Consider the following 21,592-nt stretch of genomic DNA (forward strand, 5'->3'; position numbering starts at 1 on the left):
GTTTTGGTGCATAGGAAACTGGCTGCCCTTGTGTGCGACTGGCCAGTGGTAGAGCCCTAATGGTGGTGGCGGTGGGGGTCAGAGTCACCAGAGGACCAGACAGCCTCCCCACCTCTCCTCCTCGTCTGTTCATCCTCTAGTGATTAGCCTATGCTAATACCCTGAGTGAACCTCACTTTCTTTTAAGCTACCGGCGGGACCGCTACCCAACAACAGCTGTGGGCACTTTGGCTATAAATTAAGGGGTGGGGGGTGTTATGTTGTATGAAAACCAACAATGTTATCCTTGTAAAACTGAACAAAATTCCAGCAAACTTGCTATACACAAATGTGTGTGCCTGTGTGTGTGCGTACGTGTATTTGGCGTGTGTGTGTGTGAGAAAGATAAAGATAAAAAGAGGGGAAGAGAGGGCCCCTCCGCTCCGTCCCTCAGATAATGACATGACAGGATCCAGGCAGGGACGACGGAGTATAGAAGGAGGAGGATACGGGGTGAGGGAGATGGGGGATAGGGGAGTGAGGGAGGGGAGACGGAGGGAGGTTAGCCAGGGGAAGGCCAGTCAGTCCAGTCGGTCGGTGGGGTGGAGGATGTGCAGAGAGGGGGGAGGGAGGCACCGTCCACCAGTTGTCTGGGAGAGATGTTTGCAGGGAGCACATACATCCACCACACAGTGAGACCTTGGCTGGAGCTGCACTGATGAGGGGAGAGGGGGTCTGGCATCGCTCTCACACAGCTCTCGCCTTAACACTGTCCTCTACACTACAGATACTGAAATCTCACCGGACTGACTGAAGAGACTGACTGACCGATTTTTCTATCTAAATATTATTGAAGCTATGTAAAAAATACTGTACTGTTAAAGAAGAGAGAGAAATAGAGAGAAAGATACAGATAGAGAGAGAGAGAGAGAGAGAGAGAGAGAGAGAGAGAGAGAGAGAGAGAGAGAGAGAGAGAGAGAGAGAGAGAGAGAGAGAGAGAGAGAGAGAGAGAGAGAGTGGGACTTCCCAGTATCCTGTACCTTGGTTTAGGTTTCCAAGGAGTTAGATGTGTTGGATTAAAGCTCCTACACTACTTGTTGGAGCAGGAGTCAAGAATGGGAGGGAGGGAGGGAGAGAGAGAGAGAGAGAGAGAGAGAGAGAGAGAGAGAGAGAGAGAGAGAGAGAGAGAGAGAGAGAGAGAGAGAGAGAGAGAGAGAGAGAGAGAGAGAGAGAGAGAGAGAGAGAGAGAGAGAGAGAGAGAGAGAGAGAGAGAGAGAGAGAGAGAGAGAGAGAGAGAGAGAAATTGGAAGGAGAGACACACTAAAGCAAATTAACATTTTTAATTCGAGAGTGCTGCCCTCCTTGGACTCCAAGGTTGGATCCAGAGTGGCAACAGATGATGAGAGACAAATCACTGGCCTTATTACTAGCCAGCAGTCTGTCCCTCCAACTTGGTACATGTGAACATCTGGGGAAGGACAGGGCATGTACAGCATGAACAATGCTGCCTAGCACAGCACAGCACAGTGGCACAGACCAGCCAGTTTCTCATAGAAAAGTATATGTATCAAAGCATAAAACATTTCTCTGGCACTTTGAACCTGTAGGCAAAGGGTTGTAATAAGGGTGCTTAGCTGACTTATCACCTTGGCTGATAACACAATACTGCCTGGCTGGTCAAGAGAAGAGGTGATTTGTTACAACAAAAGAGCCAAGAACTGGATCAACAGGAATGAGAGGAAAAGAATGGCCAAAACCGCTATAGAGAGAGAGAGAGAGTCCTATGGTCACCTTCAGAGGCTTCCTGTCTGCGATGTTGTCTATGCATACGTCTGGCCACAAGGTAAACCAACATCAAGGTCAAGGAAACGTGGGAGTCTGTCCATTCCATAGCATCTCTGACAGGTCTGAACGGCTGTTTCAATTGTTCTCAGACCTGTTCTAAAACCTGTCTACCAGATATGACAGGTCTGCATGGCAGCTTAAACTGTTCTGAGACACAGGCCTTTTAAGATGATTTAGAGGGGAAAGTGCAGGGGTGATTTGGGGTTGGCCATTTATAAAAACTTTACCTTCATTTTTTATCAGTTTGAGGTACATATTAAGAATCTCATCTACTTTTTGTCAGTAAGCTAGGTATATTGTAATAAACTTATCTGCGTACACTCCCGTTCAAAAGTTTGGGGCACTTAGAAAATGTCCTTGTTTTCGAAAGAAAAGCAATTTCTTTGTCCATTAAAATAACATAAAATTGATCAGAAATACAGTGTAGACATTGTTAATGTTGTAAATGGCTATTGTAGCTGGAAACAGCTGATTTGTAATGGAATATCTACATAGACGTACAGAGGCCTATTATCAGCAATAATTTAGCAGACGCTCTTATCCAGAGCTACTTACAGTTAGTGAGTGCATACATTTTTCATACTGGCCCCCCGTGGGAATTGAACCCACAACCCTGGCGTTGCAAGCACCATGCTCTACCAACTGAGCTAACTGAGCCAACTGAGCTACAACGGCACGTTGTGTTTGCTAATCCAAGTTTATCATTTTAAAAGGCTAATTGATCATTAAAAAACCCTTTTGCAATTATGTTAGCACAGCTGAAAACTGTTGTGCTGATTAAAGAAGCAATAAAACTGGCCTTCTTGAGACTAGTTGAGTATCTGGAGCATCAGCAATTGTGAGTTCGATTACAGGCTCAAAATGTCCAGAAACAAATAACTTTCTTCTCAAACTCGTCAGTCTATTCTTGTTCTGAGAAATGAAGGCAATTCCATGCGAGAAATTGCCAAGAAACTGAAGATCTCGTACAACGCTGTGTACTACTCCCTTCACAGAACAGTGCAAACTGGCTCTAACCAGACTAGAAAGAGAAGTGGGAGGCCCCGGTGCACAACTGAGCAAGAGGACAAATACATTTGGGTGTCTAGTTTGAGAAACAGGCGCCTCACAGGTTCTCAACTGGCAGCTTCATTAAATAGTACCCGCAAAACACCAGTCTCAACGTCAACAGTGAAGAGGCGACTCTGGGATGCTGACCTTCTAGGCAGAGTTGCAAAGAAAAAGCCATATCTCAGACTGACCAATAAAAAGAAAAGATTAAGATGGGCAGTCTGAAATATGGCTTTTTCTTTGAAACTCCATTTAAAAAATCAGCCGTTTCCAGCTACAATAGCCATTTACAACATTAACAATGTCTACACTGTATTTCTGATCAATTTGATATTATTTTAATGGACCAAAAAAATTGCTTTTCTTTTGAAAACAAGGACATTTCTAAGTGACCCCAAACTTTTGAACGGTAGTGTAGGTATAGTCTATTTTCACAGAAATCACACTATATCAAACCAAATTTAACTAAATCAAACTCACTGGAATCTCTTTCGAGTCCAGTGAAGTCCAGCTACAGTCATAACATAATCCTGACATCCCAATCACATCACGGCATGGTTGCTACAGTGACCCCATTAACAAGTAGGTTACCACGGGGACATCTTAGCCCTGAGATAAACAACAACACCACGTCTGAAAACATCCAAACCTCATCTCCATTCTCCCCCTCTCTCTTCTACATAATGCATTATAATGTATCCTGTACAAGGATGTGGGAACATGGCAGTTCCACAGAGTCTTCTGCCTTTCTCAGTCGGATGTCACGCGAAGCTCCCTCCGGTTGATGCATGGGTCCATGAACCCTACGAACTCTCACTCCATCTCTCACTCCTTCTCTCTCTGGTCTTTGTACACGCTTAGAAAAAAATGGTGCTATCTAGAACCTAAAAGGGTTCTTCGGCTGTCCCAATAAGCTAACCCTTTAAATAACCCTTTTTGGTTCCAGGTAGGGTTCTCCTATGGGGACAGCCAAAGAAGCCTTTTGGAACCCTTTTTTTCTAAGAGTGTATCCCTCTCTTCTCCCTATCTCCCCCTCTCCCCCACCAGACACATGGCCGGAGAGAGCAGACAGCCATCTGTGAGTGGTGGCGTGCTTTGTCTGGGTCCATCACGAACCCCCCCACACCCCTCACCCCCTCACCATTACTATCCCCGCATGTGAGAGTAGCTTCTCATACAATCTGCACATATACATATGCAAATGTGTGCGTTTGAGTGGGGGGGGGGTGCTAAGAGCAGCCGTCATCACACACAGAGAGTGAAGAGACATATTCATCAGATATTTTCACGCCAAACTGACACCCGACGCATGTGCCGCTCAAGAAAAGAAAGAAGTGTGTTTCAGAGAAAGAGAGAAAGAGAGAAAGAGAGAAAGAGAGAAAGAGAGAAAGAGAGAAAGAGAGAAAGAGAAAGTGAAGACAAGAAGAACCTGTCCATATAAAAGAGAGTAATGGTCGGAGATTTGTTAAATACATGCACATTTTATGGCACACATGCACAAACACACACACACACATACATTTTATATATACACAGTTGCCCTCTGGCACAAAGATGCATATATCAGGAATTTCTTCATAAATATTAAAAAATAATCAATCAATGAAAGCTACTTGGATCAAGATGTGTCAACAACACCCACCATCTCCCTTAAGGAAGACCCCATAGAGAATGGCCACGATGGGGCAGAAACACATATTTTGATAGACCAGACATGAATATCTCAATGAATATTTCATAACAAATGCCTTAAGACAATTAAATAGTTCATTGATTAGTTAGTGGGGTGGTGAGTCCATAGGGGTTATAATGGGGTTTTCTTGGTTAAATGTTAAAGCGATCTTCTAACTACTTAGCATACAGATATGATGTGTTCCCACATGAAAAAATACTATAGTGTATACTACTCTTTTTTTAAATACTGTAGTAAAAAAAATAGTATAACATACTATAGTAATTACTGTAGTGTTTTGCGGCCTGTAGTATACTGTAGTATTTACTTTAGTGGTTTTGGAATGCGCAGGGTATATGCAAATGAAATACTGTAGTATTTACTATAGTAAAAAAAAAATAATGTAGTGTTTTTGCGGACATTTCTGTAGGATTTACTACAGTATTTATTTTGTGGATAATACTGTAGTATTTTGGCGGACATTTCTGTAGGATTTACTACAGTATTTATTTTGTGGATAATACTGTAGTATTTACTATAGTATTCTACAGTATACTACAAAATGCTACAGTAAGTACTACACATGGTCGAGGGATACTACAGTGTGTAGTATAGTATTCTACAGTATACTACAATTCATTACATAATTCTATAGTAAGTACTGTAGTATTCTATAGTAAACTATAGTTAAAAAATGTGAGTTAGGCCTGAATATCTAGCCTGATCTAGTCTGTTTGTACTGTTTTTCCATCTCATATAGTCACTGTCATGCCATTAATGACCATAGCAAGACAGTAAAAACAGATCTGGTATTAGGCTACAAAATATCTCCCTAAACTTCAGTCCTGTGTCTGTGACCATTTCCCATCAGTTAAAAACACCAGACCTGAGTACAGGGAGACAACAGGAACAAGTCCAGTAAGGTGACTCCTCTACTCTCTCCTATTCTCACCACCAACACCTTCAGCATAACACTATGTCACACACACACACACTGAAATGAGAAGAGAAGAGAAGAGTTCTTTGTGGTACAATGTTGACCAGCCTGTTCTAGAACTCTCCTGGGACAGTCCATGAGGTGATTAAGGACAAATTAGAGAACTACATGTTTCTGTACATTACTGTATAGGACATTAAACACACACACAACCGTTTTAGGCATGAGGTTATAAACACACGGATGCACGCGCGCACGCACACACACGCACACACATACTTGCATACAAAGGGTCTTTATGCACCTTATGTATGAAAATGTATGCACTCACTAACTGTAAGTCGATCCGGATAAGAGCGTCTGCTAAATGACTAAAATGTAAATGTATGTCGTCCATATCAAATCCATTCTCTCTGTCCTCCTCTCTCATGTTAGCTGTAACGTTTTCTGTATTCAATAGGAACTAAAGCTGTGAGCATCATATTGTCCACCAACACCTCTCCATCATGAAAGAAGAAGAAAACCACACATGTTCCCCTGCTATCCTTCCCTCCCCTTTTATGAGGACTTCTAGTTCTTCTTTTAATTTGTTCACACGCTCCTCCCTTTACTTCGCTCTTTCTCTGTACTCTTTATTTTCTGCATCATCCTGGCCTGTGGCCCCAGGTTAGAGGTTCTGTTCCCTGTGTTTCCTACACACACACACACACACACACACACACACACACACACACACACACACACACACACAAACACACACAGGCACACAGGCACTGGCTGGCTAACCGGTCTGAACTGGTTCTGACACTAGGTGAACCAGAGCTGTGTCCTTTTTTGCCTCCAGACAAAAAAGAACCTGGTGGCATTCGATCCAGACTCAGCAGGTATGATGAAGATGTGTGTCTCCCTAGACCTTCCAGGCCTGGACTGCTGCCAAGTTCATCTGTTAATGGACAGCCACTCTGAGGGCCGAGTCACCCCCCTTTCCTTCCTTCTCTCCCCCCTTTCCTCTTCTCCTCCCCCTTCCAACAGCCGTCCCTGCTCACGACCCCCCCCAACCTCCCCAATCCCCCCCGCCTGCCCAGATACAGCCCTCTCCCCTCCTCTCTCCCGCTCTCTCTCTCTTCCCTAGACGTAGATCACTCCTGCTTCTTTCTCTCTCCCTCTCTCCCCCCTTTCCTCTTCTCTTCTCCCCTCCCCCTCCTCCCTCTCTATTCAAGATAAACAAAGTGCTTCAAGTTCAGGGGACACCCTGGGACCCTTTAACAAAGCCATCTATCATCCTGTCTGCCAGGCCAGGCCTCTCTCTCTCCCTCTCTCTCTCTCTCTCTCTCTCTCTCTCTCTCTCTCTCTCGCTCTCTCTCTCGGCCACCACCAGCCCTGCTGCTGTCTCTACCTCTTCTGCTCTCTGTCTCCATATAGTACTCTCTCTCTCTCTCTCTACCTCTCTCTCTCTCTCCCTCTCCTCCTGGTCTCTCTGCCTCGGCCTCTCAGGCAGCCTCTCAGCTCCAGCCGGACAATTTCCCCTTTGTGCTCCCGTCAGAAACCCACCAACCCCCCAAGCCCTCGCCCCGCACTCCTACCCCCCACACCCACCCTAATGCGAGGGGGCTTGAGGAGGGCTTGACCAGTCACTTTGTATGCCTTGGAGCCGCTCCTCCATCTCTGGTCCGTCTCTCTTACCACGGGTAAGGCTGTACTAGGACAATTAACAATACTGTTGACGGCTTGATAGGTGGTAGAAAGAGGAGTACCAGGAAAGAGTATCAGGGTGGTAGAACTATGTAAACACAGTGAAGTCTATGGAGAGTGTGTAGAGCAAGATATAAACACAGCTGGGAGGTAGTCTATAGGGGAAGTCTCATTTAGTTATACTGAGAAGGAGTCAGTCAATGTAATGTGTTCTACAGGTCTCTACTACTCTCCTTCCTGAATGTGCTCTGAGGAGGAGAGAAAAGGAGAGTGGGGGGGAAGAGAGGGAGGGAGGGAGGTAAGAGTTTTTCCTGGCTAACGATTGCAATGAGAGCCGGCTAATCAACTCTTGACACCTAGAACTCACTCCAGGTGAGAGAGCCAGCACGGCAGTACATACACACACACACACACACACGCACACACACACACACGCACACACACACACCACCTGAGAGATCAGGGAGCTAGGCACTGACAACACACACACTTATTAGCAGTTCATGTGGACACACACACGGCCACAGTGTCCACAGCCCCTCTAACTCTCTCTCTCCAGTCTCACGTCGAAGGTCTGGCCTGTTCATTTTAGAGTGCTAAATTATCCATTAGATGTTATCAAGTCTTAGCAGGCCACTGCCATTCCTCTAGGAAACATCAATCATTCATAGACCAGTGGCATCATCACGCTGCATTGGGACGCACTACTGGGAGCATGACTCTGCATGCACCATAGGCAAATACATTCACACATATTTAGGTTGGGGCACACACTCATTCAGGATACTCACAGAGTCAGACTGACACACTCAGGATGACACAGTCAGACTAGCACACTCAGGATGACACAGTCAGGCACACAGGATGACACAGTCAGGCACACAGGATGACACACTACCCTAGCTTCTCTCTCTCTCTCTCTCTCTCTCTCTCTCTCTCTCTCTCTCTCTCTCTCTCTCTCTCTCTCTCTCTCTCTCTCTCTCTCTCTCTCTCTCTCTCTCTCTCTCTCTCTCTCTCTCTCTCTCTCTCTCTCTCTCCATCCTTCCGTCTCTCTCTCCCTCTCTCATCTCCTGCTGTGTCCTGGCAGCCAGGCAGGGCAGGCATGTTCAGAATGCATGGCAGTAATGGCCTAATCAAAAATGCAAAACAATTGGCAATTACCGAGAGGAGGCCTAACGCTCATTAGAATTTACAGCAAGGTAATGAACTGCGAGTCTGGCTGCCCATGCCATGAATATTCATATATTCAGATAAAGCAATCAGGGCTTTGAAGATTAAAGAAGAGGGACACTTCAAATTCAAATGAGGGACGGAGGAGAGGAGACCGGCATATTATCAGTGAGATTCAGGATGGACGTAAAGAGTGGATGGATGGAGGATGGAAGTAAGGGGTTGTGTAGTTTGTGTGTGTATATGTGTGTGTGTGTGTGTGTGTGTGTGTGTGTGTGTGTGTGAATGCTCATTCACTTAAAATCCTTACACCAAACTACACATACACAATAGCTGTTTTTAATGAATCAACCAAAAGCAAAACATATCAACTCCACCACAGCTTCATGGTTCTAATGACCGAAACCAGACTCTCTGAAGAACTGATAAACTCTTCATCGTCTGAACATCATTTAACAGATTTGGGATTTGAATCGGAGATCAAATATTCTCTTAACTTGGCCTATTAGGAGTCAACGTGCAGTTGAAAACAGAACCCAAGAGGGCCAGAAACTGCACTGATACACACACACACACCCACACACACACACACTCACACACTTTTTTTTTCTCTCTCTCTCTCTCTCTCTCTCTCTCTCTCTCTCTCTCTCTCTCTCTCTCTCTCACACACACACACGCCTGTGAGTTTTCACACATGTAGACAGACACATGGGGCCTCTCAAAGTCGTATCTCTATCTCTGGACTGAAGATAAGCGCTAGCCTGCCACAGCTGTAGATGACCACCCACCCACCATACACACACACACACACACACACACACATACCCTTCCACTGGGCCCAGTGTTGGGAACAATATCTGACAGGTCACTGATATTGCAGTAAGACACTATGAGACATTGAGCAGCAGCAGGTGGTTAAATGTTGTTTCCCAACATCACTGAGACACTCCTTAGTCCCTTAGGTCAGAGGTTTATGATGTGGTTTGTATGGGAAACAAAAAAACACAGAGCAAATGGTCATTATTGACAATCTACGTTTATCAAATGCGTTAATTCCATGTATGTCAAAACTTACAAAGAAAAATGTATGAAAGAATATAGACCAATGCAAAGTCACTTGAGCCTGGAGATATAATACCGTCATGGCTTTCTTGATACAATTATCAAATCAGTGTACTGTAGATGCTATGAATACGCAATTTTTCTCCCCAGAGTTACCAAACTAATACAGAACCTTACTTCTGTGACCTGTGGCAGTATCAAAGACAAGCTCTTCTGTGTCAAATACGTTTTTTTCCTCCAAACATCTAAAAATAGCGTCCTTAACCTGGCAGCTGAGAGCGATGGTGGCGGGGGCATGACAGCCAAGGCGTGGTGACGGCCGGGACAGAGATGACCCCTGACCTCTGTATCAGCCTGTCTGCCACAGCATTGACAAGACGGGAACGTGTTTACTTCTGATAGGGAAAAGGGTGATTTTTTTATCCTGGTTTGTGCAAACAACGCTCTCTCTGTCTGTCTGTCTGATAGAGGGGGAAGCAGAGGTATTTTTTGGAGAGTGTGTGTATGTGTGTGTGTGTTAAAGCGTGCATGCGTCCAGGCATCACATTGACTCACGCCAGTGTGTGTGCATGTATGTGTGTGTGTGTGTCTTCTGGCTCGCTCCAGAGCCAAGACAAGGTAAGGAGAATTAGTCCTGACTGAGTAAATGTTGGAAGCTGATGAGAGTTTGAGATGTGCTTATGTGGACTGGGCTAAGAGACTCCCTGTCCCCTGGGTCTAGACCAGACCAGGCTAGAGAGGAGAGGAGAAGAGAGGAAGAGAGAGAGAGAGAGAGAGAGAGAGAGAGAGAGAGAGAGAGAGAGAGAGAGAGAGAGAGAGAGAGAGAGAGAGAGAGAGAGAGAGAGAGAGAGAGAGAGAGAGAGAGAGAGAGAGAGATGGAGATGGAGATGGAGAGAGTGGGGGTAGAGTCAGAGAGAGAGAGAGGGTCTGGCCGGAGCTCAGGGCTGAAATAGGGATCATATGTTCCTGTCATACAGCACTCATCATCACACAGCTCCGCATCAGGGAGCGCTACTAACACAACACATTTACTACAGACAAAACACAGGGGGAGCGGAGAGGAGGGGAATGTGTGTGTGTTCCTAAACTAGCCTCCACCTGAAGACCCTGGGGCCGTGGCGTTGGGGTTGTTAAGACAAACGCTGAAACAGGAAGCCCCAGCCAGGAGCCCTACAGACACACACACATACACTCACACACACCCATTACCCAACCTGTCCCCCCCTCACTAACACACACACACCCCTTTATCCCCCGCCCCCATTCCACATCGGCCATGGCCCACCCCGCCCCTGGGACACTGTGCTCTGTTCCAAGTCTGCCCTGGCATGGTCCACAGAGGGGTGTCCTCCGGCTACGCTTGCCAAGTCAAAGACCCTTTCATGTTCAGCTCAGCCTGCATGCTCAGGCTAGTAAAGCGTTAACAAATACACACACACACTGATATCCCCATACACACACACACACACACACACACACTGATATCCCCATACACACACACACACACACACACTGATATCCCCATACACACACACTGATATCCCCATGCACCCACACACACTGATATCCCCATACACACACACACACACACACACTGATATCCCCATACACACACACACACACACACACTGATATCCCCATACACACACACACACACACACACACACACACACTGATATCCCCATACACACACACACACACACACTGATATCCACACACACACTCAAGCTGCACACACACACTTGGAAACTAAAATTCATTCAAGTACGCTAACACTGAAACCAAACAACAAAGCCTGCTGCTGAATCTCTGTAAACAAAACATGTGTGTGTATTTAGGACTCAGGCTTTGGAATACAACATTCTTCTTCATGAACAATTCATATTGAAAACTTGACTGTGGCTCTATGGTTAAACCATACTATTGGAACCCAGGTGTTTACATTAGTGGATGAGGAAGTATAGTAGCATTACATCATTACTAATCTGTAACAAGCTCTTCTTCCAGAGCAAATAAGACAACAACAACATCTCTCTCTATTTCAAATCTGAATGATAGCACAAACAAAAGGATACACACTCTGTCTCTGCACTTTGAATTCTCAGTCACACGAGGGACAAATATGTCACTAACGAGGAGTCGGACTCCTTCACCCCCTACACCCCCCTTCCACTGCCCAACCCCCAATCCCCACCCTCAGTCTCCCGTCCAGGCCTGACAGACACCCCCAGTGAAAGAGGGGGTGGATGGGGGTCTGGTGGGAGAAAGGTGGCATGGTGCCAACACAGCCTGGCTAAATACCTTTGTTCTCCCAGAAACAGGATGGGTAGACAGTAGGCAAGGCGAATGAAGATACACTAAACCACTAGTCTGGTCTATGTTTGGTGGGGTGCTGTATGGTAAAAATGTGAGTCATTTTCTTCCTTAAAGGGAAGGTTTGATGGGGTGCTGTATGGTCAAAATGTGAGTCATTTTCTTCCTTAAAGGGAAGGTTTGATGGGGTGCTGTATGGTCAAAATGTGAGTCATTTTCTTCCATAAAGGGAAGGTTTGATGGGGTGCTGTTTGGTCAAAATGTGAGTCATTTTCTTCCTTAAAGGGAAGGTTTGATGGGGTGCTGTATGGTCAAAATGTGAGTCATTTTCTTCCTTAAAGGGAAGGTTTGATGGGGTGCTGTATGGTCAAAATGTGAGTCATTTTCTTCCTTAAAGGGAAGGTTTGATGGGGTGCTGTATGGTCAAAATGTGAGTCATTTTCTTCCTTAAAAGGAAGGTTTGATGGGGTGTTGTATGGTTATAATGTGAGTCATTTTCTTCCTTAAAGGCAAGGTTTGATGGGGTGTTGTATGGTTATAATGTGAGTCCTTTTCTTCCTTAAAGGGAAAGTGTCTGCTCTGTACATGTAATTGACTGAGTATTGATTGGAGGCTAGGTTACAATGAAGAGAAAGGCGTTGGAGAGGGAGAGGGGGAGTAAGGTGGTGGTTGTTCAAAGGTGCCTGAGCCTCTGCTTGTGTCTGTGCCCGTGTCTGTCTGACCCTGTATGTGTCTGTGCCTGACCCTGTCTGTGTCTGACCCCAAGCTTGTCTGTGTCTGTCTGTGTCTGTCTGTGTCTGACCCTGTCTGTGTCTGACCCCAAGCCTGTCTGTGTCTGTGTCTGTGTCTGACCCTGTCTGTGTCTGACCCCAAGCCTGTCTGTGTCTGACCCTGTCTGTGTCTGACCCCAAGCTTGTCTGTGTCTGTCTGTGTCTGACCCTGTCTGTGTCTGACCCCAAGCCTGTCTGTGTCTGTGTCTGACCCTGTCTGTGTCTGACCCCAAGCCTGTCTGTGTCTGACCCTGTCTGTGTCTGACCCCGAGCCTGTCTGTGTCTGTGTCTGACCTTGTCTGTGTCTGCGTCTGTGCCCGTGTCTGTGTCCTTCTGATAATCTGCTCTGTTTATAATCTGGAGCCGGCCTGTGTGTGTCCCTGTGCATATCTTAAATTGTTTATCATGCAAATGGCAGTACGCTGTTCTGTTCTGTCTGCTCCTCCTAACAGTCCACAACACAAACACACACACACACACACACATGATTCCATTTGTCATAGAGAGACATCTGCCCTGTTGGACACTGCATTTAAAAAAGGGGATTGTGCGTGTATGTGTGTGCGTGTATGTGTGTCTCTAAAAGTAAGGGTGTCAGTATCATGGTGTCCCCTGTCTGGCCATGGAACACCCGCATTAGGGGACAGTATTTTGGCCTGTGTCCCAAATGGCTCCCCATTCCCTATATAGTGCACAGGGCTCTGTTCAAAAGGGTGTCATTTGGGACGCAACCGTGGAGATGCTGGGGACAGTATGTATCCTAGAAGGCCAGTCCATCATGAAGACATTCACAGTATGAATCACACACTGATTAAAACAGACACTACTACCAACACCACATGTCCCATATCATGCTACCTACCATCTTTAGCCCAGTTCAAAATGTCATTGACATGGATCATCCTTAGTTTCCTAGGACAGATGACATCAACATGGCATGGACATGGCTTTCGTGGAATCCCAGTGACTAAACATGGGAGGTAGCACGATACGGGTCGACAGTGTCTGTTTGAGTCAGTCCATTAAAGCCAGGAACAACGTTTAGAGGAACATCGTGTCTATTTCTCCATGTATGATTAGACTCTCTTCGTCTCAATCTCTTTGGACCTCCTTTTCTCTCTCTCTCTCTCTCTCTCTCTCTCTCTCTCTCTCTCTCTCTCTCGCTCTCTCTCTCTCTCTCTCTCTCTCCATTTCCACAGAATCAGGACAAGGAGGATGGCAATGAAGTCATAAGATGAGCGTGAAGATGACGAAGAACCCCTTCATCAATTTCACTTCATGCAACCTCTTTCCTCATAGGACTGTTGAAACTGCTGTGTTCCAAAGCAACACCTCATACCACAGATCTATTCATCTCAATAATAAACCTCTATATCTTAGTATTACACCATGTTGAGCCATCACACACCACACACACACATCACACACACACACACACACACCACGCACACACAAACACACACCACACACACACACCACACACATACCACACACATACACCCCCCCCCACACACACACACACCACACACACAAACACACACAAACACACGCACACAAACACCACACATACACACACACATTATCCATTGGACTTGTGCTATTAATAAAAGCCCAGTGCATAACGTTAGTGACCCAGTGATATCATGTGGAGACGTTATGCATGATGATCTAAATGAGCGTAGAAAGCTTGTAGAGGCAGCTGACTAGAGCCAGGAGGCATAGTAGGCCTGTGTCTGTCTGTGTGTGTGACTGTGTGTGTGTGTGTGTGTGTGTGTGTGTGTGTGTGTGTGTGTGTGTGTGTGTGTGTGTGTGTGTGTGTGTTGCTTAACAAACAGATGCATAATTACTGATAAAATACAAGAGGTCATTAGATTTGACAGAATAGAGGATAACTACACCACAGCCCAACACAGATAGCATAGCAACGTAGCCACTGTATTGTATTTGGATCTAGGCCTATGGGGCTATACAAATAGCCACTGTATTGTACATGGATCTAGGCCTATGGGGCTATACAAATAGCCACTGTATTGTACATGGATCTAGGCCTATGGGGCTATACAAATAGCCACTGTATTGTACATGGATCTAGGCCTATGGGGCTATACAAATAGCCACTGTATTGTACATGGATCTAGGCCTATGGTGTCTATACAAATAGCCACTGTATTGTACATGGATCTAGGCCTATGGGGCTATACAAATAGCCACTGTATTGTACATGGATCTAGGCCTATGGTGTCTATACAAATAGCCACTGTATTGTACATGGATCTAGGCCTATGGTGTCTATACAAATAGCCACTGTATTGTACATGGATCTAGGCCTATGGTGTCTATACAAATAGCCACTGTATTGTACATGGATCTAGGCCTATGGGGCTATACAAATAGCCACTGTATTGTACATGGATCTAGGCCTATGGTGTCTATACAAATAGCCACGGTATTGTACATGGATCTAGGCCTATGGTGTCTATACAAATAGCCACGGTATTGTACATGGATCTAGGCCTATGGTGTCTATACAAATAGCCACTGTATTGTACATGGATCTAGGCCTATGGTGTCTATACAAATAGCCACTGTATTGTACATGGATCTAGGCCTATGGTGTCTATACAAATAGCCACTGTATTGTACATGGATCTAGGCCTATGGTGTCTATACAAATAGCCACTGTATTGTACATTAAAGGGATACTTCGGAATTTTGGCAATCAGTCCATTTATCTACTTCCCCAAAGTCAGATTAACTCATGGATACCAGTGTTATGTCTCTGTGTCCAGTATGAAGGAAGTTAGAGTTAATTTTGAGAGCCAATGCTAACTAGCGTTAGTGCAATGACTGAAGTCACTGCGCTAATGCTAGTTAGTAATTGCGCTAGCGCTAGTTAGCAACTTCCTTCAAATTGCACGCAGAGACATAAAAATGGTATCCACAAGTTCATCTGACTCTGGGGAGGTACTGTAGATAAAGGGCCTCATTGCCAAAATCCCAAAGTATCCCTTTAAACTATATCTAGGCCTATGGGATCCATATCAATAGCCACTGTATTGTACATGGAGCTGTATGTTTGCCTATGCATTCCATATGGGGTATTTGTTATTTGGAGAACACTCACTGATATAACATTTAACTGAAAACCAGCCTCACCTCCCCAGAAGCATTGATAAGTTCAATGCAGCATACTACTTTTCTTTATACTATGCCCACATTTATAGCCATAATTGTTTTTAGAAACGTTTATGATAACTCAAAAAGGAAAATGAAACGGTCAAACACACAAAGTTAATTTCCACCAACGTCTGTCGGACAGAACTATTTGTTTGAACTGCCTATCATGGTTTTTTCTCTTGCTTCATTTAGCTGTGGTTAGACAACCGCCGTAAGAAGTCCTTAATTAACTAAATGAAGACTAAGAGAGCCCTGACAATTAGTGTCTCTAGTAGGATTCCTCAAATAAATGCCTCTTCCTTGACAGTTCAGCGTAATTACATTCCTACACGTTTCTTTAATTCGATATTTTAGCGCCAGAGTGAGAATTGGCAGGCATGTATTTGAGGGAAAGAGATACGTCTCTGTGAAAACCACAGCAAAATGGAGATACATCTATCAAGACCACATGAGAGAGAAACTAGGGCTGCGTCCCAAATAGCACCCTATTCCCTATATAGTGCACTACTTTTGATCAGGACCCACTATATATAGGCGCTGTATCAAAAGTAGTGCACTATATAGGGGATAGGGTGCCTTTTGGGACGCAGGCCTTTCTCTCTTTTTCCGTCTCTCCCTCCCTCTCTCCCTCTTTTGGAGAGTAGAATGGGAGATATATTGCACTTCTATCCCCATTTCAGAGATAAATTCAACAACCCTACATTCAGCAGTGCAGTAAGCATTTCATAGCTCATGGATATCCATATCCACTATTCAAAAACGAACCCAACTCCAAGTCCATCTGCTCTGTGCAGTTTGTGCTGTAAATACTTTTTTCCATCTATGATCCAATTACTTTGCTTTAAACATCACCAAAACACAGGCAGTTACTCACAACTAGAGTTGTAAAATTCTGGTAATGTTCCCAAAATTCCCAGGTTTACCCAAAAAAAATCCTGTTGAGAGAATACCGGTTGGAGGAATCTCTGTTTATTCCTTCCTGATTCCGGGAATCCTCCAACTGGGATATCTGGAAACCTTAGGAATTTTGCAACCCTACTCACCACGTTAGAGTACCATCCAAGTACCGTCAACACCCAACATCTCGAATCTTACAGTAAACCTCAGACCCAAACACCTTGCTTGTCGCTTCAGTTGTATACATCGGCAGCCATATTTGTTACGTTCATCATCATCGTCGTCACGGTGACGTCATTACCTGTGATATTCTCCTGCTTGGGGATAATTCCGTGGGTGGGCGTCGATAAGCAATCCTCATCATCGTAGCGCGGCGACACCTGAACGGCTACCTCCACGGGGCGTCTCGACGGGTGTTTGTCTCGGCATGTGTTTGAGGAGGGACGGGGCGAGGCGAGGGGAACGGCGGAGGGCGACCGCCTGTGACCGTCGTTTAAAGTTTTGTCCGTGCAGGGGCCGCCGCTGCACTGCCGCCTCTTGTGCTCGATGAAGAGCAGGATGTGGGCAAGGGGGAAGCGGGAGTGGCACTGGCCACAGGTGAGCAGGTCCTGGTCCCCCTTGAGGAGGATCCTGTTATTCCCATGCTGGCCCAGCCTGGGGTGGTCCTCATACTCCTCCTCTGGGGGGAGAACGGCCGACAGGGGCTCAGCTGGAGAGGAGAGAGAGGAGGGGAGATAGTTAGACACAGTAATACTTCTATACAGAATACCTGACAGGGTTGAGATCTGCATAGAGGACTATGACTAATATTTCATCTAAGGCAGCTGACAACTGTGGTGGAGAGTTAGATACGTTATGGACAGTGGACACAAAACACTGATTGAGATCTACAATCAAGTATCATTTCAAGGAAGAGTGAGATGCAGTATATAGGTTATTGTAGTGTTGCAATCTGCATATGCATCTATTGCTATTGTTGTTATGACTATTATTACTGATAATATAGAAGGCACAACCAATGAAGAGAGAGGAATGAATATCCAGTAGTAGGCCTGTAGAATCATGTTCAAGTCTATTTAAGTCCTATCGTTTTAATGACTATTATCAGTGTTATTGTCATGATCATTTCCAGTGTTAGAATTAATCATCATAATCTAGAAGGCACCTGTGGTTTATAGTGATTGCATTTCCAGGTGATGCACTGTCTTAGAAAATATATGAGCGACAGATTTGAAAGAGGGGGAAGGAAGGAAGGAAGGTAAAAAGAAGACAGGACAAGACTATAGCACTGTTTTTCTGATAAGCCAGCCAGCGACACCGTTCAGTCAGTGTGCTGCTTGCTGCCTGAACGATTAAGGCGCTTGACCCTCTTTATTGTGGTGCCAATCTCGCGTTTTTAATGAACCTAACACCTCGGAGAATCAAAAAATAGATTCTAATTTGAGTTCAAGATGATTGGCCCCCATTTCGTTAAAAGTGCTGGGATCTCGTGAACCGAGGTTAGATATTGAGGAGTATATGTGGAGTAGGTCCCTGAAGTATACAGGCAGTCAAGGAGCATTTTTTAAAATAGTTAATCTATCTACAGTAAACGACATCTCAATGCCCAACTGGGATGTTCAGATAAAATGTGATGAATTCTCGCCGTCTGTTCTGAACCTTAAATTCTGTGTCGGGTCAGACGAGAAGGAGGTGGGGAGGAGGAGGGAGGGGGGGGGGGGGGCTATGCAATTCAGATAGGCCTGTATGTTTGGCTGCATGTATTGAGGCTGAGGGAATCTTTTCATTTTTATTCGAGCTTAACTCAGACAGTTTATGCTATCAGGACATAGCAGTCTAACTGAGGCTCTGTGCGAAAAAGTCTACCTTCAAACCCAAATAATCTCATTTGTTGTGTAGGCAACTGGTTGATGAATACAAATTTAAATATATATTATTCCTCAACATCCAAGTGAGCACCAGAATTTCAACTGATTGAACTTAATCCAATAACTACTGAAATTAGGCAATAGGCTATTAAATAGCTATTACTTAATTATTACACGGTAATGATCCCTTATTTCAAGTACCCTAGCTGCTATATGCAGGGATCATACAACGCAGCCTATATGGACATGGATGAGTCTTACTTGAATGGAAGCTATTTTCAATAGGCCAAAACTAGCTATTCAAATACTTCAAACTATGTATGTAAATGACAGAGTTTTCAATTTGAATAATATTACCATGCATTTGCCAGTAAGGCTGTAATCCTATAGGCCTATACCTCTCATTTGTCATATTTGAATGATGAACTCCAGGTCGCAGTTGTAAATGAGAACCTGTTCTCAACTGGCTTACCTGGTTAAATAAAGGTGAAATAAAAAAAATAAAAAAATAAAAAACTCGGTCCCTCGTGAGCATGTTGATAAAACTAACCATTTGGCAATTAGGATTCATTTTTGTCATATTTTGACATTTAATTGAAAGAAACAGTGATAGACTAAGATTTCGTTGAAATAGGGGACTAATATACCTCGAAGAATGAATAGGCTTGCAATATGCTATAGAGTCCAATGTAAGGCTACATAGGGGGAAACTATGTATATCACAGTGGCCTATAGATGTTTGAAATTAAGTCACATTTTGCCTACTGATCATTTCTTGCAGAAAATAAAACGTTCTCAAATGGCTATTGTTTTATCCATCTTCGAATTAAATGGAAAATACTGAATATCCATGAAGAAATCTATTTAAATGCTTCAATTTTAATTTATTTGGAATACTATAATAGGTATATTTATAAGATATCACAAGGGCATAACAAGGAACATCAAATATACGACCACGTATTTTTCGTAAAACGAATAACTGCGCTTGGTCAAGCAGGCAATCTAGATCCAGCAATTAAGTAGCCTAGATCAAGTTCAAGTTCATCGATGTGTATGTCTACAATCATATTCTGCCCCCTACCGGCGCCGTCCATAAAAATACTACAATTGAAGGCATATGTTACGAGAACCTAATTTGCTTCCACCGAGAATTGAATGGCAAAAGAGAAACAACTGTGTGGAAACATTGTAGCGATTTACAGAATATGTGGAACGAAAAACGAAACATTTTTACGGATATTCATGTTATTTACACTCCTTTCAAAACGCTCTAGCCCCCAGTAATGTAAAAAAAGAAATTAACACAGTTGAAATCATGCCATCATACACCACGGCATAAACAGCATAAAAGCAATAGCTTATCGAATATACATGTATAACTCATAAATTACTCTAAAACGCCACTTCAGTAGGCCTACCCAAATGTAATATGTGCTTGCATAAAAGCCTAACCTCCCGAGCCCTCTCTGAAATTAACCTAACGTTAAACGTAACGCAGCGGAGTGTCCAAAAGTAGATTTAATAGAACGTCTCCAATTATTCCTATGCTTATTGTTGTATCCATTCAAATTAACTCATGATGTAAACGATAACAGTGTAATTGGATCACTAGGCTACATGGAGGTACAGGGGTATTCTTGGATCGGGAACTCTATCCTACATCCCTCGATATCAAAGCTGGCTTGGTTCCACACACGAGGTCTTCTGTATGCGGTATGAGTATGTAAACACCACTTCTCCCCATTCAAGAAAAGAAAACATCGCTCGAAAAAATATACGCTATCAAACAAATAGTAATAACAAAGTGGAATTGTTAATATGGGGATAAACTTTGTTTTTCGTAGCCTATTCCAAATCGAAAACTGATATGACTTTATGGAAATATCCATAGGGCTACCTTGATAGGCAAAGGTATCCCTCCACTACAGCCTATATGTCCTTTAAATGGCGAAAGAAGCCTGTGTTGTAGCCTCGGCATATACGTGCAAAATAGCCTTATACATGATTGTTTACCAAATATACAATATTTTCCAAGGTCCAAGTTTTTGCGGTATAAAGTTATCCAATTCAATGAGAGCGTTCTTGCCACGCTTTTAAGTTATTTCCACGGGTCCGCGTCATGTCCAGTTGCCTAATAACATTATCCGAATAAGTTGCACTTCCCGAGAAGAGGCTGTGTGCGTTCTAGTTTACCACATTATAGAAGATGCAATTTTCAATACTACTTACGCGAAAACTCCCGCTTGCTCAAGTGCTGGGGTTTGCCTTGCTTGCGGCGAGACATGTTGGTAAGTGGTGGCGTTCAGCTTAGTTCACATTGGCAGAGCCGTCCTACAATGTAATAGACTCCAGAGAAAATATCTTCATCGATGCGTTTGACATCCAAAAAAATGAATTATAGATCATACCACGATGACGCGCGGGGTACGGGCTGTGCGGCAGTCTTCATGACTTTTTTGCAAAGACAGAGAGAGGGATATGAGCAAAGCCCCCTGAGCTGCAAGTTCAAGTGCGGACGTGACGTTCCTACGAACTTGAACGTCAGGCGATGGATGGACATAGAGATACAAAACATGGGCAGGGCAAAGCTGGGGAGGAGGAGGTGGAGATGGAATGATAAAACCAATGGACAGTCATTACGGGATCCGCATATGAAAAAAGAAAGGGACCCCGAAGACGCCAATGGACAGAGAGATCAGGGGGGCCGGGCCAATAGAGAAGGAGAGAGAGAGAGAGAGAGAGAGAGAGAGAGAGAGAGAGAGAGAGAGAGAGAGAGAGAGAGAGATTGGAAATGAACGTGAACCTTGGGATACAGCATATCCAAGTGGAAGGATTCTTGACAACAAAAACGGAGAAAATATGGGACCAGTGTATATGATCCTAAGAAGAAATATGAACCATTAGCCTATTACTGCATGGATAAAAACAATTTATATTGGACAGGAAAGGATGCGAGTGCACTTTACGGATCGATTTAATTGGATAAAATAAAATAAATAGGCCTATTGAATTCATTTTGGATATCGATCTCCGTGCCTATCGGACCAGTTCGGTTCAGAGATAATGGCTTAAAGGAACTTATGTTACAATGATACAGCCCGATAGGCTATACGCTTTATTAAATAGGCTATAATTAAGAATGTCATATTTTAGCAGT

The 21,592-nt window shown here is 44.2% G+C and overlaps 1 protein-coding gene across 1 annotated transcript in view; it reads right to left on the reverse strand.

The window, feature by feature from the left end:
- The window catches only part of bcl11ab (BAF chromatin remodeling complex subunit BCL11A b), a 39,254-nt gene extending 18,167 nt beyond the window's left edge, over window positions 1-21,087 (reverse strand). Inside the window, exons 1-2 of the mRNA XM_041838902.2 lie at window positions 20,665-21,087; window positions 16,866-17,273 (exon numbers count right to left, since the gene is read on the reverse strand). Coding sequence (XP_041694836.2) covers window positions 16,866-17,273; window positions 20,665-20,719 — 463 coding nt within the window. The 5' untranslated portion in view covers window positions 20,720-21,087. The remainder of the gene's footprint in view (window positions 1-16,865; window positions 17,274-20,664) is intronic.
- Between the last annotated feature and the right edge of the window lie 505 nt (window positions 21,088-21,592).

Source organism: Coregonus clupeaformis, chromosome 20, assembly GCF_020615455.1.
Source record: "Coregonus clupeaformis isolate EN_2021a chromosome 20, ASM2061545v1, whole genome shotgun sequence".
NCBI lineage: Eukaryota > Metazoa > Chordata > Actinopteri > Salmoniformes > Salmonidae > Coregonus > Coregonus clupeaformis.